This window comes from Delphinus delphis, chromosome 17 (assembly GCF_949987515.2).
Source record: "Delphinus delphis chromosome 17, mDelDel1.2, whole genome shotgun sequence".
Taxonomy (NCBI): Eukaryota; Metazoa; Chordata; class Mammalia; order Artiodactyla; family Delphinidae; genus Delphinus; species Delphinus delphis.
The window spans coordinates 20,607,815-20,633,750 of NC_082699.1; the positions used below are offsets into that span (position 1 = coordinate 20,607,815).

Consider the following 25,936-nt stretch of genomic DNA (forward strand, 5'->3'; position numbering starts at 1 on the left):
TTTTTTTCTATGGTATTTAAAACATTGCGTTAATTAAATAGCTCTACCATTTTATTTATTTCCCTTTTGTTGAACATTTGTGTTGTTTCACATCTTTATTATGAATAGTGCTATACTGAACATCATTTCAATAAATCTATATCTAAAATCTTATCGTTTCCTTGAAATAGATTCTTAAGGTCAATGGATATAAACATGTCCACATGTCCACATCCATCTGATTTTAAAATCAGCTTTACTTCCATAGATTTATGTTTTATTGGTTCTGGGATTTCAGCATGAACCAAACCTGTTAATGAGAAGAAGTTACTTTACTGCTAATGAGAAGGAAAGAGAACTACCCATTCAATACTGTACTCCCTGGCCTCAGAAGTGACTTGGTTTAACCTCCTTTGACTTGTTTTAATTGCCAGAATAACAACTCAAGGCAGGATTCCATGAAGGCCCTTGTATAAAATTGTATTTACTTTTTTTTTTAATGACATTTTAAAAACCATACACTTTTTCTTGAAAACATCGAGAGAAAATAAGACCAGTTAAATATCGAGAGAAAATTACGACCTGGAAACATAAAGGCCTATTCTGTCTTGTTACATAACGTACATACTCTTTGAAGGAAAAAAAAAAAAACATACACGAGAAATACTTGCCAAATTACTTGTGGTGATGAGTACAAATGTACACTACACACTAATTTTGGCTGCAGGGAACCCTGGAACATCAGTCCTATAGACAATATGGCCTATTGGTTTGGCTAAAAAGTCTGTTTGGAATTGTTCTGTTGCTGAAAACATCTTTTCTTAATAGAGTAACACTTCACTTACTGAGCGCTGTTAGGAAAAACAGCTTCCAAAGGAATCAAGGTTTTGCCTTTGAGTGCCAGCACATTTTGAAGGCTTCCTCAAATACAGCAATGTTAATGTCACTGCCTCCTTAACCAAATGATACAGATTGTAAAGTACTTTTATTGATGATCCGAGGTCATTTTTTTAAGCCACAATTACTATTCAGTTATTCTTCAGAGTCCGTGTGTCCCTACTTTAAATGTTACCAGATTAGGGTTTTTAAATTCTTTTTTTCCATTGATACCAGGTTTTCTATTATTTCTTGTTACTATAAGCATGCTTGCTTTTTACCAGTGTTCTCTATGTCTTGTCTGTTATTTTTCATCTGTTGGTGAAAGTTCATTAGAAATCTATTCAAAATAAAGCAGCCCCTAATGGGAACTCAAAGAACTACGCCATGGGTAGAGCTTTGGTGCATGAAATCTATGAAAATCGGTTTGAATTTCTCAAGGCTTTGCTGGCCTTGGCCATTTCAGATAGTGATGCCAGTAATGTACCACAAACCTAAAAGAAATCATAAGAATCGTGGCTTGTATCTACTGATTATTTGCTGTAGCCTTTGAACTGGTTTTCTTGCTCTCATAACTCTTCACACATTATCACTGTGATCCTTTAAAAGAATGTAAGTTTGATGTCATTTCTCTGTTTAAAACCTTCCGGTGGTTTCCTCATCCTTAGAATAAATTCGGGTATCTTTTCACCCTGGCCTGCAAGGGCCGGCCCCGGATCCCCTTATCTCACTGCCTCATTTCCCACCTCTCTTGCTCGCTCTGATTTCTTGCTGTTCTTTGAACAGGTGATGGTCGCTCACCTGAGACCTTGGGCACTTGCCATTTTCTTATCCTGGCACCCCTTCTCTGCTTGGCTCTCTCCCTCTTTTCATTCAGATCTCTTCAAATTTCAGCTCCTCAGAGAGGATTTCCAGGAGCATGTAATTCAATACAGCGTCCCTTGTCACTCTCCATTCCCTTAGCCTGTTTTATTTCCTTCAGAGTACTTCTCACATCTGAAATGATCTTACAACATGTGTTTATTGTCTATCACCCCTCCAAGAATGTAAACTCCATGAAAGCCAGGGGTTTTGTTTTATTCATGAACACATCTCTGAGTACAGAAGAAGAATGCCTGTAGGGGCTCAAGAGATAATTTTTGAAAGAATGATATGTTATTTAATTCCCATTACAGTCCTAAGAGGTTGACATTACTGAATGCCCATTTCATAGGTTGAGCAAACTGAAACTCAGAGAAGTTAAATAAACCTGTCCGTACCCCACAGCCGCTAAGTACTGAAGGTGGGGGAGCTGGGAACAGGGGAGTGGGTCATGCCTTGTGTTCGCTTGGAGGGATGTATTTTAGATACGATCACTGAAGCCACTTGGATACACTAAATACACAAGTAGCAAACCTGACTTGAGAACAAGTTGCACGGGAGAGAAAAGAAAAATGTTAGTGTGGAAGTTCTTATTTTCTCAAAGGGGGACACTCAGGGATGAACGTTAATGTAGCTAAATGCGACCCAGTTGTCGTGAACTTTGGGCCCTGAGGCCGCTGGGGGGTGGGAACAGAAGCACCAGGGTTCAGGTAAGTCTCCTGGAAGCCACAGGGCAGCAGGGACTAGATAGAGTCTGAGGCTGTCACAGCAGCTTGGCCAGCAGGCCTGCGTCTCTGAGGGGAGGTGAAGCTCCCTGAGGCAGCACTAAGTGTACACCCACTGATGAGAAGGTGAATGCCAGCTGCCCTTAATGTGCTCTGTGCCAAATATCCTTAAAAGCAGGGAAAACAAAAGAAGGGAAACTATAAAGAAAAAAGACAGAGAGATGGGAGCGGTTGTGATACCCACTGGGGTAGCCACCGGCTCCTCCTTTGAGGATGGCCCTGTGGCCTCACTGTGGTGAGTCAGGTCCGCAGGCTGCCTCAGCTCTCAGTTCCTTCAGGGTCCGCCCTGGGTGCAGAGCTGCCAGGCCTGAGGTCGTGCCCTCCCCTGAGGCCACATCCACTGTCTGAGAGGTGGAGGTCAAAGGCCTGACTACTCTGGCCCCGCCTAGGACATCCTGAAAGACAAAATGCTCCAGAGATCTCCTCAGGGTTGGCCGAGGCTGGCAGGCCTGGCTTACAGTTGTTTCCTCTGCTATTCCTGCTTCTTCACCATTTCCTTTCACAGGCGTGGATCCCTAATCACTATCTTGTATTGATATTCTAACCCTTTTCGACATCTGTTTCTGCAGAACCCAACCTGTGATGTTAGGTTTCATCACTGGCTAACAAGATGTCTCTTGGTACACTGGAACCCAGAGGCAGCCTCTGGCTAGCCAATGATGAGCAGAACAGCCACAGTCTCTGACCTCATGGGGGGTTATCACTTAGTGATGGTGGCGGTGGCAGATGTTAAATGAAAAAAGAAAAAAAAAATGTACTAAGTGCCATTAGGGTCCGTAGAGAAGAAGAAAACCCTATAATATTGACAACCGTTAGTTAGCGTAGGTGTATTGTGTTTTCATGTTAAAATTATGACAATGTGGGCACCTACTCAGAATTCGCTATCAAAATAACACCATAACAAAATTGCTGGTAGAACAAAATCTTGTTAACTTTATTTCATCCTTTCAAATCTGCAGTCTCAGACGACCATTTACTGCAGTCTCTGAGACCATTTACTGCAGTCTCAGACGACCAATGTCCTTATCAAAGTAGATCACTGGTAAAATAAAGACTCCGGGATATAGAAGGCAAAGGGAGATTCTAGTTGGGATCTACTGCTTTCCCCTTTCTGGCGGCCACCATTCTCCTAAGAACACCTGTGGTGAACTGCTTCCTGTCCTCCTTTAGGTGCATGGGGTGTTCGTGAGGGTATGTCACCCACATCTGAATGATCGGGAGCAGTATTTCTCCATCCTGGTTTAGGAATGTGCACATAATCTCGGGCTGACCAATAGCTGTGAGCTCCTGGACTTCGCCAGAACTATTAGGCAAGAAGCTCTCAGGCCAGTGGGATCAGAAAGCTGGTAAAACGGAAGTCTTGAGCTTCTGGTGGCCGTCGTTTGGCCTGAGAACGAAGCTGACTGAATCCTTTAAAAGCTGGCTTCAGAGAAAAACTTAAAATTACAATTGACACATCAGATCTGAAAGTTTAAAACAACAGGTCTTACTATTGTCATTTTATGATGTTATGGTGTCATTTCTGAAAATAAATGCCCACTCATCTCAGAGTCACCACAATCTTTTATTTTTAGAGTCTAACCTCTTTCCAGGAAGTAGTAGAATGAAGGAGCATTCTTAGTGGTCATTTGATAAAAACTATCCATTATTCTTTTTTTTTTTTTTTTTTTTTGCGGTACGCGGGCCTCTCACTGTTGTGGCCTCTTCCGTTGTGGAGCACAGGCTCCGGACACGCAGGCTCAGCGGCCACAGCTCACGGGCCCAGCCGCTCCACGGCACGTGGGATCCTCCCAGACCGGGGCACGAACCCGCGTTCCCCGCATCGGCAGGCAGACTCCCAACCACTGTGCCACCAGGGAAGCCCTATCCATTATTCTTGACATTAAAAATTAAATGCAATGATTAAAAAAAAATATGTTACCATTTATATCATATGTTTAGAATCATGTGGTTTCCAGTGTGAGCAGAATTTAGTCGTGCCTGGAAAGGAACAGAGGGCAGTGGCTGAAAAGCACATGTCCTCATAAGACATACCTAAATAGCATGCTTAGGATGATTCATGCTAAGGATTTAGACAAAATACAGTTCTCCTCAGAGGAAACAATTTTAGCTTCTAAAGGGCATTCACTTCTGTCATCTCGATTCCTGATTTCAGTGGTTGCAGGCTGTGGACCTCTGTGCCGCACTTAGGACAAGCAAAGGACGCATCAAATAAGAAGCTACTCTTCACACAGTAGTAACAGAAAACATGCTCGCAGCCTATGGTGTGAGGCATGGTGGGCCACTCCCCACACAGAGAACACTGTCTGCCGCTGGTGGCCAGCGTGCTGTCACTGCTTGGAGCTCTGGTCAGAGGGATACACCATGAAGAGAGCTTGGCTTTCAACTTCTGGATACTGACAAGTGGTAAGAGGAAAATCAGAAACTCGGCAAAGCTGTGCCAGAGGAGTTCTCTATTCATATACTCAAAGCCTACTTCTCGGACATTTTGGGGCCTGCAAAACACAGAACGGATGCCCAGCAGACGCTCGGTCAAAGTTGCGAACTTGCCCCTTTGGAGGAAAATCAAGAAATTAATCAACCTGCCCAGCTTCAAAAGTCCAACCACGAGATTCACGCACTGCTTGGCTTTCCTGAAGGAGGCTACGTGACGGTTTCGAAACAAATCGTAGCATCGTTCTTCTAACCACTTCCCACCGATTGTACAGACGGCATACCACAGCTTTTGATTTTTGCTCAGTGGCTGGTATCTCAGGTTTGGGGAAAAATCGTTCTTGTACTGAATATTCAAAACTGACTGTCCCACGGTGGCATTTTTAGAGTAGATGGTGAATCTCCATAAGAAAAGCCACAAGAATGCTTTCACCTCTGGTTCAAAGCGGGCTAACAGCCCTGGCTTAAATCCATGAAAGCACTGAGTAAACTGGGACCAAACGAGTTGCTCCAGGGCCTTGTTTAGTTCAAGTGCATCCAACTGGCTTATTCTTAGCACTCTGTCTGTCCGCTTCATATTCTCATCTCTGGAAGCCATGCCTTCTCTAAAGGTCTCTAGGAAAAAGTACAATTAGAAACCATCATCAAACAGTTGCAATCTTGTACTATCTTCTCGACTTACACTTGGAAAACTGTGACACACAAATGACACAGGACACAGAGGAGATGGGCTTTCAGTAGCATCAAAGCAGCACAGTAAACAGTCACTTCTTACTTGGAACTTCTTCCTCTTTCTTCTCTCTCTCTCCTCCCTCTCTTCTTTCCTTTCTTCTCCTATCTTTTCTTTCCATTCTTTTTTTCTGGCCCTCCTAATCAAAGGAATAACAAGTTTTAGCACGTTGCATCTTTTTTCCACAAACTTTCCCCTAGGTAGTCCTCCTGGGTGAGATATTTTAAAGGGAGATGATAAAATCCTGAGGCTAACAGCGATGAGGCTGAATAATAACATGACCTATTAAATACACGAACTTAATAAATATGATGAACTATGTGGAACGTTGCAATGGATGGTAAGTCAAGACCTCAGTTTAATTTCCAGCACTTCTACTGACTCTGAAGGAATATTTTCAACAAGTCATTTAATGTGTCTCAAGAACATTTTACATTTGTAAAGGAAGTTAGGAGAAAACAAAATTAACCAGTAAGTATTTATTATTCTAGCACACACTCATAGAAAATAAATAGTAGCACAAAGCAACATGAATGCAGCAATGTCATTATTAAGGTGCACATACAGTTTTCTAAGAAAAAGAAACTATGATGTAAAAATAGACACTGAGATCATTTCATAAAAACACTAAGGAAACAAATAGGTGCTATAGGGATAAAAATCTTTTAAAATGAAATAGAAACAAGCTGATTAATGGTTAGCTGGGTATGACTGACTCATTCAAAATGCATTTATTAAATGCCTATTTTGTGCAAATCAATGAGATTAAACCACCCAGCAGCTACTGTTGTTAAGGAGTTTAGAGATTCTACATTTTACTTTAGGTATTTTACATTTTATTAATGAACTGGAAAATCCAATATATGACAAGAAATCTCTTTAAATTTAGTTTCTAAAACAGGCCCTCAACACACAGAGTTGGATCATGATCTCTGGGCCGTCAAAAGGCCTTTGCAAGGCCCGAGGCACTAAGGGAACACTGAGCTACAGATGGAGGCAGGGATCCCCGTGAAGTTCACTCTCACCAACTGTGCAGCAATTGTGACCTTGGTCAAGTCATTTCACCATGCCTCTGCTTTGGTTTCTTCACTTACAAAACTAAGGACCGGAGACAAAATGACCTCTAAAGTTCTTTCAAATTCTATTATAATTTTTTACAAAATTATACAAAAACAAACAAAAATAACTACTAAATAATAGGTGGTTTAGTGCTGTTTTCTTCTCAAACCAGATCCATGACAGGAATGCTTCTCACTGATAAATAGGGTGGGTGATCTCAACTTTTTCCCCCTTCCTGCAGCTCCCTCAAGACTTGACTTGGCAGCCTATAAGCTACAACTGTGCGGATTTTGGCTGCAAGTTCTGTGCAATCCTTGCCTCACACTAGCCAGGAGCTACAGGAAAGAAAGAAGGGGATTAGGACAGAGTGCCCTTTCTTCTCTGTTTTTCTAATCCATTCACGACTCTATCCCCTCCCAGCCTTTTCCTCATTCTGGCTGCTCTCAGCTCCCCGCTGGATGACATCTAATTGGTCTATCTTACCTTTTGCGTCCTTCAGTGCATTTCCCACACGGCAATCCTTCTAAAACACAAGCCTCCCTAAACCTACCCCCAGGCTGCTTTCCTTCCTAATGCTTCAACCTCTAGTCACAAAGTGGCCCCCTCTCTTGTTCGCTAGTGGACATTTGCTGTCTGTTCCCATCACCTGGAACAGTCTGTTCCCATTCTTTAACTGAAAAACTCACATGAGACTAAGTTTTTAAGTACTAGCTTAGGGACCACTTCTTTCTGACCCTCCAAATATGAGTTACCTGCCTCTCTAGCTGTTCCTTTAGCACCCTGTCCTTCCTCTTTCTTGGCCTTTATGTATTTACTGTTCGTAAACTACTTTTTTTTTTTTTTTTTCCTGTACGTGGGTCTCTCACTGTTGTGGCCTCTCCCGTTGTGGAGCACAGGCTCCGGATGCACAGGCTCAGTGGCCATTGGCTCACGGGCCCAGCCGCTCCGTGGCATGTGGGATCTTCCCAGACCGGGGCATGAACCTGTGTCCCCTGCATCGGCAGGCGGACTCTCAACCACTGCACCACCAGGGAAGCCCCGTAAACTACTTTTGAACTATTTCCTCCACTAGAGGATAAGCCCTGTTGCGAAGATTCAGTCTTGTCACAGCTGAATCTTAGCAACTAGCGCAGTGCCTGATACACAGACCGCCTCCTGCAAATACTAGATGAGTGGAGTAGTGAACACAAAAGTCTAGGGTGGGTGAAGGGTAGAAAATACAAATTCCCATCCAAAAACCTTTAAAACTATTTCAAGTTACCATATCCAGACTGTTGATTACTACTTCTTTCAACATGTTTCTTGTGCATCTGCTGTTTCCCAATGAATGTGTCAGAGCCAGTGATAAAATGGGAGAACAGACAGTCTCAACCCTTGCAGAGATTATAATCTAGTGAGTGGGAGGAGGGGGAAAGGAAGAGTGTGCTGCACAAAATAACACTCAGGCAATTACAATAAGGTGTGATAGGTGATGTGCAAGGGGAACTTCAGAACATTTTGCTTGCACCTAGACCTCAGAAGGCCCAAGAAGGCTTTGGGGGGAGGCAAGATCTCTGCAGCTACCTGAAGGATCAGCAGTGTCAGGCAGATACAAGAAGGTAAGAAAACCACTCCAACAGAGGGAACGCTAGATGCCAAGGACAGGAGGGGTCAGGACAAAAGATCAGGCTGGAAAGGAAAGCAAAAGACGGAAGCTAAAGGCTCTAAAAGCCGGGTTGAGAAGGCTGCATTTTATCAAGAAGGTAATGAGGGAGCCACTGAATGGCTGTAAGCAAAGAACTAATCATTGCATTTTAGACAGCTTGTTCTGGCCACATGGAGAATGGATCAGAGGCTGAAAGACTGGAGGCAGAGAGACCAATTAAGATGACTGTTAACATGATTTACTGAGAAACTAATGATGGTCTAAATTAGAAAGGTATCAATGGGGATGGAGAAAAGCAGGTACCTTTGAAAGCTTGGAGGTGGAAGAATGGACATGACTTAGTGAGAAGTAAGCCAAGAATAACTGACTTGAGTAATGAAGTGGATGGTAGTCCAATTCTCTGAAATAGGAAACACATGCAGAGATATAGATTTGAAGGGAAAGACAATAAATCTGTGTAGTTTTAGAGATCTGAGGCTCCTGTGAGACAGCTAAGTGGAAAAGCTCAGTAGGCAGTTATGGGGATATGACAGAGAAAATCTGGGTGGAGATTTTGAGTGTGAGCCCCCTCTCATGGGACCGATCTATTTTAAATTTACTTGATCTATTTAAATGCTACGATCAGGAAGGCAGTGGTCTAAAGATAGGTAGATCTTGTCCATTTACAGCACATTCGACTTTCTTTGTAACAACATCATCTTATTCTCATGGTTTCCTACTCCAGCTACTGCGGCATTTCATGGGTTACGTTCACTGCTAACACAAACCTTTGGCCTTTCAATCTTTCTCTGCTGGGGTCTTCGCATCACACTCCTGTAGTCTCTCTCTGTGCTTCTAGTCTAGCGCTCTTCAAACCTCGGCACTCAACATGCGGAGGCCTTGTTAGATTGCGTCCCTCGGTTCCAGATTTTCTGATTCAGTAGGCCTGGAGTGGGAGCCAAGAATTTGCATTTCTAGCAAGTTCCCAGGTGATGTTGCAAATTACTGGGCTAGTCCATTTCCAAGCTGAATTCATAATTTTGTGGTCATATCTATCACCCATACAGCTCAATGCTGCATGCTGGTCTTCCCACTCATTTCTGCTTGGTTTTCATTCCTAGATCTACAGAGGTTCTTACAAATCTTCACTGATTCAGGCTTTCTCTTTCTGCTATTAAGTAGTCCTTGTGAGACTGAGACCATTCACAGATTCCACAATTTCTATGAACATCAATACATCCTAGCCCTGCCAGATGCCTGGGATGCAAAGATAAAGTCTTGTCCTGGCTCTCACTTTAAAGACTCCCACCAAGGTCTGCACAAGGGAAGCAGGCAAGGTGATGGACAAGTCAGGCATTAGCGAAGGTAGATGGTATTGCAAGGTTCTCAAAGACACTCCATAAATCTTAAAACTATCTCAATAGAAAAGAATCCCAAAATTTATGTAAAAAATCATCAGTGATTTTTTTTCTCACTTTCTTCTGCAGTTTACAAATCTTCTCTAATTAACATAACATTTATGTAATTAAGAAAAGAAAAAACTAAAACACTATTTGAAAAACCTCATAAGCAAACCAAACTCTATAAAGTTACTTATTCTTATTTACCAAATCATGTCTTTTTTACCTCATTATAGCCCCTGGGATAAAGTACAAACTTCTTAGACCTAACCTAACTCAATTCTGTCTCCATCTCTGTAACCATATAACCCGTTATTCACCAAAGAACCTTTAATTGCAGACTATCCTTTGGTCCTGCCTTTGTACCTTTTCTCATGTACCTAAAACACTTACCTTCCCCAGCAACTCCTCCTACCGCCCTCAACCATCTGCCCTTCACATTCCAACCCAGTTACAACATTTTCCACGAAACCTTCATAATTACCTCCAACTCCCACTGTCAGCATTTTTAACTCTGACAACAATTGTCCGTGTCACATGCTTGAGCCCTCAACTCTTTGTACTGTGATTTCAGTAGTGTGAATACATCTTCTCTCCCTAACTTGACCATAAACTAGTTAAGGGAAAGTGCCTCATACTTGCTTCTCAAAGTGCTTGCCACCCACAAAGTGACTTTGATACCTAACTCAGTTTTCCTCATGCAAAATTCTATAAATCCTTCAGGATAGGTGGGAATACGGTATATGCAACTCTTCTACTGTAACAGTATCAACAACTCGGCGTCTTCCCCAGGTTTCGTATTCTGTGGTCAGCAAGATAGGGGAAATTCTCTTATTTGTAAAAGTACTCCTGAAAAAGCTCGGATCATACTGGACATCGATATCAAGTCCAACACTACAAGTCCCCTCCCCTCACCCCTTCCCTGCCCCCAACTTAAACTGGATGGATTGCTATCCTTCTCAGTTGAGGGTCAGATGAGAAGGATGGCTTGTGTTAGAGCACCAGTTGTGCCAATTTATGTATCTTCAGATATTAGAGTCACAATCAGTTCTTAGTAATCTTATAGAATTTACCACAAAGACAGGCACACAGTAGTTGCTTAGTAAAGATTTGCTGATCCCATATGCAGTGGAATGAGTAGTTTGGTAGTGAATCTGTACTGACTGAACATTGCTGAGAGCAGATGAACTGGAGGTTGAGGGGACCTATCTCTTCTCAGGTCCCTTACTTGTATGTAGGGAGAAACTGCTCAGAGAGAGTGGCTTCTCAGAGGAATCATCTATTTCAACTCCCTCATTTCTGGAGGAATCATACTGACGGACATTTAGTAAAGACAGGAATTTTTAATGGCTGCCAGAAAAGAAGACTTAACACACTCTCTAACCAATCCAGTATTTAACAATCCTTATTATCAAAAAAATTCTTTCTTATCCCTTCTGTTACAGTTTAACATTTTTTTTTTCTTTCCTTTTCTTCGCCCCAGGCCTGGCCTCGGGGTAGATTAAGAACAGCTGGGCTCGATCTCCTCCCTACAGAAGACTCTTTACTAGAGCAGAAGACTATTATTAACTACTCTTTGGCCTTTGCTCTTCCAGATAAATAATTTGTTTCTCTGTTTTTTTTGTTTTAGATTTTAGTTTCCAACATTTTAGTCATTTTTGTGACTTCTTTTAATTGTAAACATAGAACAGACACTGTCCATTATGCACCATAGTTTGTTAAAGTAGAATAGCCTTCCTATTGCTCTATATTCTTGTCTGGCAACTGTGACAGAGTAGAAAGACCAGATTTAAAATCAGATGGACTTGGACTCAAGTTCCAGCTTGGTCATTTAGTTGCTATGTAATCTTAAAAAAGTCATTAGCATCAGATTCTTCTAGAAGTTGGAAATGAACCACTACCTGACAATGCTGGTGAGATTAAAGCAGATAATGTTATGAAAGTGGTTTGGAAACGGGAAAGCAGTATTGTTATTGTACTATTGCTACTTTGGTTAGGGATGAGCATAAGAAGAAAAAGACTCGGTGGATTTTACCAAATCTCATCTGAAAAGACTGAAATCTTCATTATTACTCATCTAATACCTCAGTCGACCTGTGGTAAAAGAATGTTTTTTTCGCCAGGAAATACTGACTACACCATTAAAACATAATTGGGGCAGCTACACAGTGAACGTGATGGCACCTTGATGTGGGCATGTGTGGGGGCCGGACGGGAAGGGGAGAGACATGGTCCAGTGGAACTCATCACACCCTTCACTTGCATCTTATCTGAGAGGAGATGTTGGGGTGGGAATCCCGAGAGAACGGGGGTGGGTGCCAGCATGACCTGCTCTCTGGGCTGTTTCACCTGCATCCACGTGGCTGTGCCTGTTGATCCGGAAGCAGAGAAACCTCCAGAATGCACACCGATAGCACCTGACTCTACGGTGCTTCGCTGAACAGGGCCTGATACAGGCAGTCCAAGACGGGTGTCCAACCTTGGTTCCTCACCAACACACCCCATTCAGTTCCTCCCCCCCTGCCCCCCGCTGCCTTCTGGCAGGTCAGTTATTCTAGAATACTGGCTTTAGAGAAGGGCAGTGCTCAAGAGCAGAAGAAACTGATGAAATCGAAATAACTAGAAGTTCCATTCATCTGATTATAGAACTTCTTCCTTCCACTGTCATACAATAATATTTGCCCATAATGGGTATAGAGCACAGAAAAATGCCACAAGTGCCTTAAAATCACATAAAGTTATTCTCAGTCTAATGTAAGAAGTTGGTGTTTCAGTGAATTTGAATTCTCTGACAAATGGCTACTCAATTTAACCAATATTTATGGAGTGCCGACAAAATGCTGGGCATTTTCCTAGGTACCAGAGATTCGGTCCAAATAGTTAAGTCTCAGTTAACTTCTTTTTAGTCAAGCATTTCTAAAGAAATAGGATGCTATGGTAATCAAGACTAGCCATTGATCTCTGAAGCAAAGAATGGATCTCAAAATAGGAAAACACTATAAAGGGTCACAAAACTCCCCGGGGCAGAAAAGAGAAAAATTGCATATAATGTTGTGCAACATCCAGAAATATGCAAGCACTGACACTGGCCATGGTCTATCTGGGAAACACAGGGATGGGTTCCAACAGGAGCTGCGTCCTTCGTTATTTAATTCCCATCAATGTCTTTGCACTTGTTAGGAAATAAAGAAAAAAGTCGCCTGCTGTGACCAGAGCTTAAGGGCTTGGCAGGAGAGACTGGCTGAAGAGTCAACACCCTGCAAAAAGACCCTGTTTTAAGGAAATTGCATTGATTTTGTAGCCATGAGTAATCACTGAAGAGAAGAGACATAACAGGATATAAATTTTAAAAGATTAATCTGATGGTGGAGTTCAAGAAGTTGAAGAAAAGGAAAACTGCAATTCTGGAAGACCAGTTACAGGACTTCTTTTTCTTTTTTTTTCTTTTTCTTTTTGTGCGGTACACAGGCCTCTCACTGTTGTGGCCCCTCCCGTTGCGGAGCGCAGGCTCAGCGGCCCAGCGGCCATGGCTCATGGGCCCAGCCACTCCACGGCATGTGGGATCTTCCCGGACCGGGGCACGAACCCGTATTCCCTGCATCGGCAGGCAGACTCTCAACCACTGCGCCACCAAGGAAGCCCCAGTTACAGGACTTCTGCAACCTTTCAAGGGCCTTAACTAAGGTGCTTATTAATAACTTTCTGAACAAGTCATAGTAATTTAACTTGCTTCACTGACAACTATGAAAATAAAAAAGATTACAGTGTCCTCACATTTTTGAATCAAAAATCCCCAACTCTTCTGGTAAACCAATGCTTTCCTGACTGTTACACTGATCGCTAACCACACCCAACTATTGGTCAGTCTACTTCTACCTTCAAGAGTTTAAGTATTAAAAATCCCATATTATTGGTTCTTGTAGGTTAGCATCTAATTTCACAAAAGTAGGCTCAAACTTGAATAGTTAAAAAAAATACAAGCTAATCTTTTTTCAAAAAAGTTGGGATTGTTTTGAATTGAAACAAACACCATCAGATTTAATTCAAATTGATTTTTCCAGAAGGCCAAAATCAGGTGATGCTTTTTCCTACTCTGCCGTGAAATCTCATTCTTTTAATACACAATCCTGTCAACCTCTTCCTCCCCACTCCCCATTTCCCAAACTATACTAAGTTAAGATTCTAAAAAGTTAACCCAGGGGGAAACATGTACGGCCATGCAAAGAGACTTATACAATAATTAATTAGAAGCATAATTGGCACTAAATAAATTAATGTTTAGTGAAGGATGCTATGTTAAGGATATGTGAAAAAGAGGCTTAAGGCAAAAATCAAGACCAGATAAAAAGTATAGCACCTATGAGGGTTAGTGTCATTAACTTGTCACATAAATATGTTTAAGACAAAATGATCTAGCACTAAAAACTATTAAAAAGGTCTCCTGCTGGTATTTTATCACTAGACAGGTCACACTGCTTTTCTTTCACAGAGAAAAAAACAACTGAAAATTCGTTTACTAAGAGCAGCGATATATAACCTTATCCCTTAAATAACTCAGGCTTTCTTTTTAAGCTTTTCATTCCCCAAATAAAACTCTGTCATCTATATTGCATTCCAAAACCAAAACAAATGACTGTATCTCACTAAAGAGGGAAGCAGCATTTTTCAGGATGTATTCCAGAGCTTTTATTGAGTATAGTACAAATTATGAATGAATATATTTTATTTAAAAATATGCTATTGACAGAAATCTATCAATAATAATGTGGGTATTGTCAAGGGCCTGTCAATATTAATGTAATTATGATTAAGGGGATAACATGGATTTTTACCTATAATACCAAGTAACATCTCCTACATTACTGCTATCAATATACACATTATTATTGACCTGTTCCGAGATGCTCAGTACTAGATGTATTACCATTAGGCATGTTTGTCAATGCATACTGCCGACAAAAATTTTACACTTAAATTTACAGTCCTGTAAACTTTGTCAGCAGAAACATGTGATTCCCACGTAATCGCTAAGGTTTCAAACCCATCCATATGCACCCCCGCTCCCTGCCAGACTATCCTTTTCTAGATCCACAATAATCAACTAATTTTTAGTATAACAATGTTGCTACCACACTATCCTAAAGGTTCTAGTAATCAAAATGGAAGAGACCATTTTTGCCTTTTAGGTTTTAAAAAAAAAAATTTAATCAGCATTTCATATTAGGAGGTTATATGAAAAAAGTTCTATAACCCGAGATCTTAAGCTTTGAACCTATACCCTACTATTTTATTTCCTTTGTGTAGTCAGATGGATTTACTGTCCATTGTATTGAAATCAATACTAATAAATGGGACATGCATCAAAGAGAGATTTAACAGGACACTGATTCCCAGAACACATTTCAAACATGAGCAAAAGAGAAAAAGCTATGGCTGGGACCCATTAGAACACAGTGACCTCTGGCACTGTGAACAGGCCTAGAAATCAACAACTGTAAGTTCAAATCCCACTTCTGCCACAGGCTTGCTAAGTGACTTGTCACTGCTCTTTTGTTCCTCTCTTTCATCAAATATGAACTAAGTCTCAATAGTTTACAGATATCTGATGATACAAATCCCAGTTGTTCTCATTTGGATACAGACAAGACATGCAGAATTTGAAAATTCCCTTATGGACACTAGATCTCTGAATTACTCTTAACTTAAATGCAATCCTCATCAATTTCCAAATAGAATTTTTCTTTTTGGGGGTGCTAGTGGGTACGCAACAAAATGTCTTTAAAATATATCTGGAAGGATAAAGTTCCAAATAGTATACATTTCTCAAAAAGACGAACAATGATAAGTAACTTGCCCTATTAGAGGGGAAATACTCTTTTTATTTGGAGACAGTTGGGAATTCAACTCAAAGACTACAGTCTTCAAGACTATAATTAGTCGTACACAATTGAGCACCTTACCTATTTCACTTATGGTTATTTACTCAAGTATCTACAAGTAACACAAAATACTTTTTTTTAAACCTGAGAACAGAATTGCCCATTACTTCGGCCTCACTTCACAAATACATTTTTAAGAAGACAGCACGGCACTCATCATCTTTTCTTTCAGAAAGTTGATACTTCTGAGTCTTTGAGAAAGAAAGCACATTGTGGAAATAAAGAGCAGATGTCTGAGTGAACGTGGGTGAGGGGAGTTAAACTGCTTCTGATTAGTTCTGTATTCTAGCCCAGGTTTACCAACAGGCTGTGTGACTCTGGGCAAGTCATTTTACCACATTGTGCTCTTTAGCAGTTAAAAAAAAAAAAAAAAAAAAAAAAGCACTGTAAAAAGTCTACCTCTCTAGAATCCTTATAGGATTTTAGGAAACCTTGGAAGAGGAAGAGAAAAAAATAAAAGAACAGTCATTTCCAACTGCAGAAATGGTTCATGTCGAACATGAGTTTGGAAAAGGCTAGAGAAAGCAGAGAAATCAGAACGGTGGTACCCATGAGACAGACTCAATACTCGTGGAAAAAAGTAGCGAAGCCTGATGGAAGAGAAACCCAACCAATCTGTGAGTTTACAACTGCAGTAAACCTGTACCACTTACTTTCTGGTTATGAAGTGCTAATAAGCAACGACCACAGCTAAGTGTCCTTTGCAAAATTAAATATTAAATCATTTAATCCTTACAATATTATGAAAGAGGTTCTTTCAGTATTTGTGTTTTAAATCAAGGAAACTGAGGCACAGCGAGATGAGCTGGCTTGTATGAAAATCACACAGGCAGAAGTGGTGGGGCCATGCTCTGTACCATCATCCTCTATGGACAAGGTGATGATGGACCTAAAAGATGAACATAAACACTTCAGTATGGCACTGCAGGACATGCAGATGGGGCTATTTTAAGTGGCTAAGTACTAAGAGATGAAGATTGCAGGCATGAACTACAGCAAAAATTGCAATCCAAGGATGAACAAACAGCAACTACATGAAACTTACAGAGCAAATAGATCTTTAAGTACTCTATAAATCTGGAAAAAAACCTGAGGATATAATTGCCTAAGAAGAGAATTCTAACTGACTTTAAGATTATTGGAACACAGGTTTAATTGCACATTTTATGGCACTTGAGAGAATGTGAGAAGAGCCATGAAGGAACAGAGGTATTAGCAATGGAAAAGGAGGAAGTACCATGGGATACATACTATGTATGAGGCACTAGACATTTTCTTTACAGTTCTTTACCTCATTTAATCCTCATAACACAGTAAATATTAAGCCTATTTTAAGAAGTAAAAAATTAAGAGAAGACTGACAACCTGTTTAAGGTCAAGCTGGTGCTTAGTAAATCTCTGGTAAACACTAGAGAAATGGTGGAACACACAAAAGGAAGTTAGTAGTATGAGTATTTGGTAAGCCTGGATCAAATTCAATCCCACAGAGCTCAAAACAGAATTTTTCCCTCATGACCTTTCTGAACACCAGCCTGCCAGTCAAGCTCTCAGGACCGTAGACAGGAAGAAATTCAAGGAATCTGGTAAAGCTGCCCGAGTTGCCTGGGATGCACCTCATCTACTTTCCCTGTCTTTCCGTGTGGTCAGAGAACCATTCAAAGAGACTCAATATCAAATCTGAACCAAAGGAATACGGGGGTGAAAAAAGGAGGTGCAAACATTCATTTAACTATTATGAACATACACCATACACAAGGTAGAGGCAATGCCAACTCACCTGCCTGACACTGTAAAGGAATGGGTATACATAATCAAACAGAATTACTCCAGAGCTCTTGGTTTTCATGTTTTTATAATAAGAAGAAAGAAAAGAAAACTGGGATGAAACTTTATCTCACCTTATTGACAGGCAGGTAAGAAGGAAGAGTTCTGGAAAATAAAATGAAACAAGATAAAAAGCAATGTAGAAAAGGGCATTTTGATTCCAAGGTGGGAAAAGCTTGGGAAGTTAACAGCCCACAATGGGAAGTACAGAGGGTGCTAGACATCCTCTTCCCTGCTTCCACGTCCACATCCAGAAATCACAGCGATGGCACTTGCAGTGCCAGGATTACAGATGCGGGGCAAGTGCGGGCAGTTTGGGGCTTTCCTCCTGAGGTTTCTTCCACCTTCCAAAGGAACTGAGGAGGAACATGGAATGTTTAGAAACTGCTGTCATTTCACAGCGAAGAGAAAAAAGGGAAAGTCCAATTTGCTTCTAGGTTGTCCAACCCAGATAATCAAGGGAGGGAAAAAAAAAAAAAAAAGAGGCAGTGATTCAGAGCAGAACTTTCGTCCAGAAATAAAGATTGTGCATACTGCATACCTTTTCCTGTGCTAGAGGAACCGGAGCATGGTGGAGTGCAAGAGGCAAAGAAACTTAAAATATACTTGATGCTGTGAGGAAAACATGGGGCCAGGCCTTGGAAATTTACTAGTAACGTGAGGTTAGGTAACACTGCTAACATCTTTATGGTTCAGCTACCAAAAATGGAAAATGGAAAACATCTGCCTTCCCTATTGCAAAGACTACTATGAGCTTCAAATATAAGCAAAAATTTTATGGCTAAAATTTTAAAAAGTAGGGGGAAAAGAGAAAAGGAAGTACGACTCTGATCAAAAAGAAAGAAACTTAAAATTTGTATCTATTAAATAAGGTTGAATATAGACACGTTTGTGGCTTTTGGTAATGAATTAACTGTGAACATATACACTTTATTGTTTAAAAAACTGTAATAATCAAAGGAATGCACCTTGAATACAAATGAAAAATTAACCAAAGAAACAAAATTTTAATGCTAGAAGGAAACAGATCATCTAGTCTAAAATATGAATTTAATCTTCCTAACGGGATCCCAGTTTTTCAAGCAGAACAGAAAAAATAGCTGTTCTTGTAAAATACTGCTGAGGGTCTGCTTGTTTCATCTCTCCTCTGCATGGCTCCAGTAAATTTCTACAGAAGTCCTCCTATGGAACAGTTTTAAAATCACAGATTGAGGTGCTACTCCTAATTTCTAAAAATGAGGAGAATAAGGCTAAGAGGTAGACCTGGTCAGGAGTTGAACTCAATTCTCTTGATTTAGTCTAGCATGTTCTCTACTATGTCCTGTTACTTCTATTTTCTTTCCTTTTTTTTTTTCCTAAGGAAAAAAATAAGGGGTTCTCCTTTTAACTTGTAAATAATTCCTAATTCCACTCTCTCTTTTCTTCCAAATCTCTTTATGGCCCAAAACCATTCAACTCTAATCTTTCTGGATACAAGTAATGGATAATATGGGCAAGATCAGGAAGAAGATAAAGTGAAAAAGAAAAAGGAAGCGTCAGCCATCCCAAGATTATTCTGTTCAGGATTAACTAAAGGTAACTCATCATGGGAAGGTATTTAGACGACAAACTGTGGTGTGGATGGAACCTCAGCCTCCCTGTAATTGCTTGAAACTGTCCAGGTATATAGTGTTCCAGGGACATCATAGAATACAGACGTGTTGTGAACGGTCAACAACTTGGTCTGATTCTGTGAACAGCCCTTTCACTAAATGTAGTATTTTTGGAAAATGGGACCTAAAGAAATAAGTAAACAAACAATGAGTTTTAATTAAAGGCCTCAGAAGAACAATGATTTTTACATTCTATCTCTTACCAGAAATCAATGTTAAACATAACACGCTCATCGCAAGCAATTTTCTAAGAAAATTCTCAATAACTTTTTCTCCCCAAGAAAATTAAAACTGCTTTTGAGTTCATAGTCTTTCAGAAATGTTGGAAACTTAAGCATACTCAACTTTTTTGGTACCAAACATAACATTTTACATGAACCATCAGATATTAAAGTTTTGACCCTGAATAATTCTTAAGCCGTTCGTAACAGTTAAATCTCACCACCGCCAAGTGCGGGGAAAAGATTTCCAAGTGCGTGTCTAGAAAGTCACTTCGCAGAATGCAAAGGAGCTCAAGTCTAGCTGTGTTTCTTTTTTTCTTTTTAATGGTGCGATCCTAAGACTATTTTTAGGAGTTTACGTTTGTCTCACTGCCTTTCCCCAAATCAGATTGTGACTGCCTCTTCCAGGAAGACAATACAACAGGGAAACAAGTAAAAGGCGACAATTACAAGGTCGTGAAACTCCACGCCCTCCCAGCTGTAAGCAAGACCTCAGGTCCGCACTCCGGCTCTCTCGGGCGACACTGACCTTAGGAGTCTGCGAAACGCCCCGCTCCAAGTAACTGTTCCTGAAACATTCTTTGGGAAGCTTGGCTTTTCCTAGCAGAACCTGGGCTCTCCAAGCTTCCGGAACTCGCGGGTTTACGTAGTGACGCAGCACCCGGAAGTGCCTGAAAAAAAGGGGAAACTAAACCAACGAGAACCACGCTTTAGCGCGCCGCGGAACAGCGAATGTCCATGTGCCGAAGGCCGAAGGGCCGAAGAGCCGAAGAGCCGAAGGGCCGAAGAGGACATCCGCGCGCGGTGATTGGTCGGCTGGCAGTGGAGGAAATCCGTATCTTATTGGCAGGAGAGTGGCGAACGCGGGGGGGCCGCGCGTGGAGAGGCCTCGGTGTCAGGGGTCGCTGGGAAGCAGGGGCTCTCGAAAGCAAGGCTTTCCCTGCCCTCGGGCGCCGGCAGCTGGCCTCCGGACAAGCGCTGCCGAGTGGCGGCGGGGCGCCTCCGCGTCTCGGGGGCTCTTCGCTTGCCCCGGGTGGAGGGCCTACCGCGGGATAGCTCCATTGGGAAGGGAGACTCCGGCTAGCGCGGCAGCGTCCGAGCTGGGGCAGTTTTGCGGCGCGGCGCTGCCTTAGGGGTAGGGGTGGGGGTGGGGGGCGGGGCTTGTTGGCCTCTGCAGGCTCAGGGAGGCAGGTGGCCCCGTCTAGTCGGCCATCCACCCTGCAAAACCGCGGCTCGGGAGGCCCAACCGGGCGAGCTGGACGCGCTCGCAGCACTGGGGGCCGTGAGCTCCCGGCCGCAGGGTCGGTGTGAATCACCCCAGAGCTCTTAGAAACACCGACAGCCAGGTTGCCCAGTTCTGGGGAAGTGAGGGGGGATTTCTAGGACTGGGGCCCGACGGAAGGTATTTTTTGAGCGTTCACCAGGCAATTATGTGTAGTCGGCGTTGAGAATCGCCACTGCCTACTCATGGATGGCACTGTCGGGCTGGTTTGAGTGAAGTCAGGTGCGTAAAGTTTCCTGCACACAGTAGGTCTTAAAAACGTTTGAGCTCGTCTCCCCTGGCCCCGCCTTCTCGCCAGGAGCAATCAGTCCTACAATAGCTGTATTGATAGACATTGGAGAGCTCATCCTGTAGAAGCAGTGATGCAAGAAAGCTTCGGGTTTTTTTTTTTTTTTAATTATCCCGTGGAACACTTGTTATTCAGAATTTAAAACATTATAGATAAGATAAAAGAACATTTCTCAGTGAAGTCTAATACTGTTCAAATTCATTTTTACCTGAAAGATACACAGTTAACACCACAGATAGCTGGAATTTTCTTGTCTTCCATACATTAAGGAGTTCTCAGGTCAGGCCTAGGAGGATGATGGTGATGGTTTCTCCAAATAATGAAATTCCCACTATGGGAACCAAGAGTACAAGTGATATAGAGTAGGAGCTCCAAGCTGAAAGGGTGTGTTGTTCCCTTAGGTACAGAAGGAGAGGTTTCTGCAGAGCTTGAGTCGGCCAGCTAGTAGCCACTAGCCACCTGAAGTGTGGGTAGGCCAGATTGAGATCTGCTCTAAGTGTAAAATGCACACTGGATTACTAAAATAAGGTATGAAAAGCAAAGAATGGGAACTGTTCATTTGTTATATTGGTTACATATCAACATGAGAATGTTTTGGAAATTTTAAAATTACATATGTGACTCCCGTTACACTTATATTGGATAGGGCTGTTCTAGCTCTTTGAAGAAGACCAAGTCTTTCATGTAGCAGTTGTGAAGGAAGGCAACCATATTGTACTTCTCAGGTGGACCTACATCTGTACTGTGCTTCACTTAATTTTTATGAAAGGGAGAAAAAGGGACCAAAAAAAAGACTAACATAGGGGACATTTTTAGAAAGCAGTTTCTAATTCATGGAGCCTTATGTATGTCACGTGAACGTCACGATATCCATTGATAATAAAAACGATACCAAGCTGTTGAGAAATTTGAATTATGTTTAAGGAATCTGATTAAGAGGGCAAAACGTGTAGAACATTTAAAATTTCTATTGAAAATGTTTCACATAGGTTCTGGGTTTTGCCATTTAATCTCTAGATATAGTGAACGTTTTTAGTTTTCCAATGAGCTAGTAAGCTGAGGTTTCAGGGAAACTTTGTTTCCAGTTTTGTATATTTGCTTTAAAAATATTTTTTTTTCATTCATTTATTTAATAAAAGCCTGCCGGGGGCCAGGGGTATTGCTAAGCAGTGTTGATGTAAAGGTTAGCACTCAGACACGGCCCTTACTCTCTTGGAGCTATAGTGGTTATCAATTCAGAGACAGTGAAAAAGTACATAATAACCAAGGCATAGTGTATTTTGCCATTGAGTAAGTGCTTTACCTCTGTAAATTCAACACATTGTTTTAAACCCAGAATTTATATATTCCTGCTGACATTTTAATGAAGAGTCTTATTAGGACTTGACTATGGGCTTAAAGTATATTAGTAAAAAAATCAAAGTATACTTAATTCATCTGTTAATTATGAGAACTCAAGAAAAAATAAATTAGACTATTCACCTTTAAAAAGAAAGAAAAGATGAAAAAATTACAATAGCATCTTGTTTATGATACCTTCTTTTAGCCTTTCAGCAACTTTTAGGTTCTAAGGAATTTAATAATAGAAATGGAAAGGCAACATTGATTTATGCCCCAACATAGTTTAAAATTGCTGACTTTAAAAACTTAAATTTATTTTAGCATATTACAGAGTTCTTAAATCAATATATTTGAGTCTTTTAGGAAAAAGGTAAACATAAATCTTATGTTAGTTTACTACTGCTGCTGTAACAAATTACCACAAAGTTAGTGGCTCAAAACAACACCAGTACGTTATCTTACATTTCTGTAGTTGGAAGTCCAGCTCGGGTCTCCCTGGGCTAAAATCAAGGTGTCCCCGGGTCTGTGTTCCTTTCTAGAGGGTCTAGGGAAGGATCAGGTTTTTTGTTTAATTCAGATTGTTGACCAGATTCAGTTCCTTGCTATGGTAGTATTGAAGTCCCTGGTTCCTTGCCAGCTGTCGGCTGAGAGATGTTCTCAGCTTCTAGAAGCCACTCACATTCCTTAGGTTGTGGCCCTCTTCAAAGCCAACAATGGTAGGTTGAGATCCTCTCATCCTTCTGATTTCTCTTACCTTTTCATCTGTTGTTTCATCTCTCTAATTTCAGTTTTTTAAGACTCTGGTTAAGTTGAGCCTACCTAGATAATCCAGGATAATCTCTCCACGTCAAGGTCCGTAAACTTAATCACATCCTTCAAGTCCCTTTTGCCGTAGTGAAGTAACATATTCATGGGTTCCAGGGATTAGTGCGTGGACATTTTTGGGGGAGGTTATTCTACCTACCACAGATCATACTTGGGTCCATGCAGTATATCCATCATTTCTTATCAGTACTCTCAGTACTTTAGGATGGAATAATAATGTTTATAATAACAGGTAAATTTTATCATATGTATAATATGTTCCAGGCACTATTCTAACCCCTTTTTCTGCATTTACTCTTAGTCCTTAGAAATGCCCTAGGAGACAAGTACTGTTTTTATCCCCACTTACAGAGAGGGAAACAGGTACAGAGTGGGGAAGTAACTTCTCACAGCTATTAAGTGGTAGAATGAGGATTTGAATCTACATGGTCTGATTCCAGGGCCTCTGCACGCTCTGAACCACAACATTGTAGAAATTTGTGAACGTCTGGATTTACTAAACATGCTTTAGTGATATAGTGACTATGAGTTTAGGCTCTGGCATCACAATGTGTGGATTTATATTCTACCTTTTACCAGTTACTGGACAACCTGGACAAGTTACCTAACCTCCCTGGTTAGGTAACTGAATTATTAACTGAATTCATGACAACACTTGAGGATTCAATGAGGCACTATATGTGAAGTACTAGAAAAGGGCCTCCATGTGAGCTGTTGCTAGCTATAATTATTGGTGACAATTCAACTTTTAAAAACAGTTTATCGTGAAAAAGGAATGTTTCCTTTTGTAAATTCAGTCTCTTTATGAAATAAAAACTGAAAGTTAAATTTTTCCTTTTTATAAAATTTTATTTATTTATTTTATTTATTTTATTTTTGGCTGTGTTGGGTCTTCGCTGCTGCACGTGAGCTTTTCTCTAGTTGCGGCGAGTGGGGGCTACTCTTTGTTGCGGTGCGTGGACTTCTTATTGCAGTGGCTTCTGTTGTGGAGCATGGGCTCTAGGTGCGTGGGCTTCAGTAGTTGTGGCACGTGGGCTCAGTAGTTGTGGCTCGTGGGCTCTAGAGCGCAGGCTCAGTAGTTGTGGCACATGGGCTTAGTTGCTCTGTGGCATGTGGGATCTTCCGGGACAAAGGCTCAAACCCGTGTCCCCTGCACTGGCAGGGAGATTCTTAACCACTGTGCCACCAGGGAAGCCCTAAATTTTCCCTTTTAAAACACCACAATGCTGTCTCCTTTCCCAGCTTCTAATTTCTCTCCACTGCAGCCTCTCCTCTGTCTTTCTGGTGGTGTTACTTTCTAGTGCTACCTGATCGAACACTTTAAATACTTTGTCCAGACTCTAGTTGCCCCAGGGTAACATCCAAGTTCCTTAGAAAGGCACCAGGACACAAGCTCCAAATACCCTCTGCTGCCATTCCTCTGCCTAGTATTTACACATCCACCATTTCTAACTTCTCACTGTTCTCTTTTGCTATTATTATTCTTGGAGGGAAACATGGCAGATGCTGGGTCTCTGGCCATAACGCCTTCTAATACTACTCCAAACCTTACCCTCTTCTAATAATCTTTGCTGCCATTGCCTTAATTCAAACCCTCATGTTCTCTGCATTTTATTTCCTAACAAATTTGTGGCCTCCTTATCACCCTTCAAGCTTACTCTCCTCCCTGTTCACCAGAATAATCTTTCTAAAGTACAAAACTTCACACATTGTTACTCTTCTTCAAACCCTTCATTGTCTCCCCCTGACACCAGTTCCTGCAAATATTATTCCTTTCCTTATGTCTCTTAACACCAGTTAGGTGCTTCCACTGTTGCATTCAAGGTATGCTTATTTAAGCACTCGTCTTTCCTTCTAAATCATGAACTCATTGATAGGGAATAAGAGATGCTTTTGCTTGCATGAATTTATTATACTATCTCATCATTGCCTATTTACATCTATTTACACCACTGAGCTGTGGCTGTGGACGCTTTAAGGGGAAGCTTGTTGTTTTATTTCTCTTTTCTTCTGTGCCCAAGAAATAGGAGGTGCTTAGTAATTGTTGAATGAATGAATAGGGAAAAATAACCCCAAATACATACAATGGAAAAAACGCTGCTTAAATCCCCAAATGTATCCAAAGCAATTTATTGGGAATATATAAGGTTCTGATTTTAGAAGAAGCATAACTGGTAGTTAAGAGCATGGACTCTGGAGACAGAGTGTTTGGCTTTGAATTTTGGCTCTGCCACTTACTACCTGTGCACTCTGAACCTTGAGTCTGTTCTTTGTCTTTAAAACAGGGATGATAATAGTAACTATCACTTAGGGTTAATAAAGCCAAGTGAGCTTGTGTTTATGAAGTGTCTATAGTAGTGTCTAACACATAGCAAATATTCTATAAGTGTTGGTTAAGTTAAAACACAATAGTTTATGTTCTTATTACTTTTGATAATAGCTAATGTCCTTATAATACAGTGATAAAAACAATAAATAGCCCAGTGTTTTGTAATTGTTATATCTAACTAGCGATTTTTTAGCTTTCAATGATGTTTAATATCTTGTTATAGAATGATATATTCATTAAACATTTAGAGAGTATTTGTGTATGATCCCTCTCCTGAGTAACTGACATATTTTCTCTATGTATTATTTTTCTGTTACCTGCTAAATGTAACATATTACTACAAACATATGGCTTGAAACAACATGAATGTATCATCTCACGGTTCTATTGATCAGTAGTCCATCATTGATTTGACCAAGGTAAGGTTAAGTTGTCAGCAGAGCTGTATTCCTTTCAGGAGACACTAGGGAAGAATCCATTTTCTTGT

The 25,936-nt window shown here is 41.0% G+C and overlaps 1 protein-coding gene across 2 annotated transcripts; it reads right to left on the bottom strand.

The window, feature by feature from the left end:
- Window positions 1-4,146: 4,146 nt before the first annotated feature.
- Window positions 4,147-20,456, bottom strand: PEX2 (peroxisomal biogenesis factor 2). 2 transcript variants are annotated; one of them, XM_059994794.1, is made up of 4 exons: window positions 19,913-20,456; window positions 17,585-17,615; window positions 5,710-5,803; window positions 4,147-5,549 (listed from the first exon to the last, which is right to left on the bottom strand). In XM_059994794.1, the coding sequence occupies exons 3-4, from the start codon at window positions 5,783-5,785 to the stop codon at window positions 4,615-4,617; spliced, it is 1,011 nt and encodes a 336-aa protein (XP_059850777.1). In that variant the 5' UTR covers window positions 5,786-5,803; window positions 17,585-17,615; window positions 19,913-20,456; the 3' UTR covers window positions 4,147-4,614. The 2 variants fall into 2 exon arrangements, with proteins under 2 accessions (XP_059850777.1, XP_059850778.1); XM_059994795.1 differs by lacking the exon at window positions 17,585-17,615.
- Between the last annotated feature and the right edge of the window lie 5,480 nt (window positions 20,457-25,936).

Excerpts from the sequence above, each read along its gene's own strand:
- PEX2 (XM_059994795.1), bottom strand. The coding sequence starts at position 5,785 with ATGGAAAGAAAAGATAGGAGAAGAAAGGAAAGAAGAGAGGGAGGAGAG. Across the intron at positions 5,550-5,709 it reads GAAAGAGGAAGAAGTTCCAA|AGACCTTTAGAGAAGGCATG; the intron begins GTAAGAAGTGAC and ends ACTTTTTCCTAG.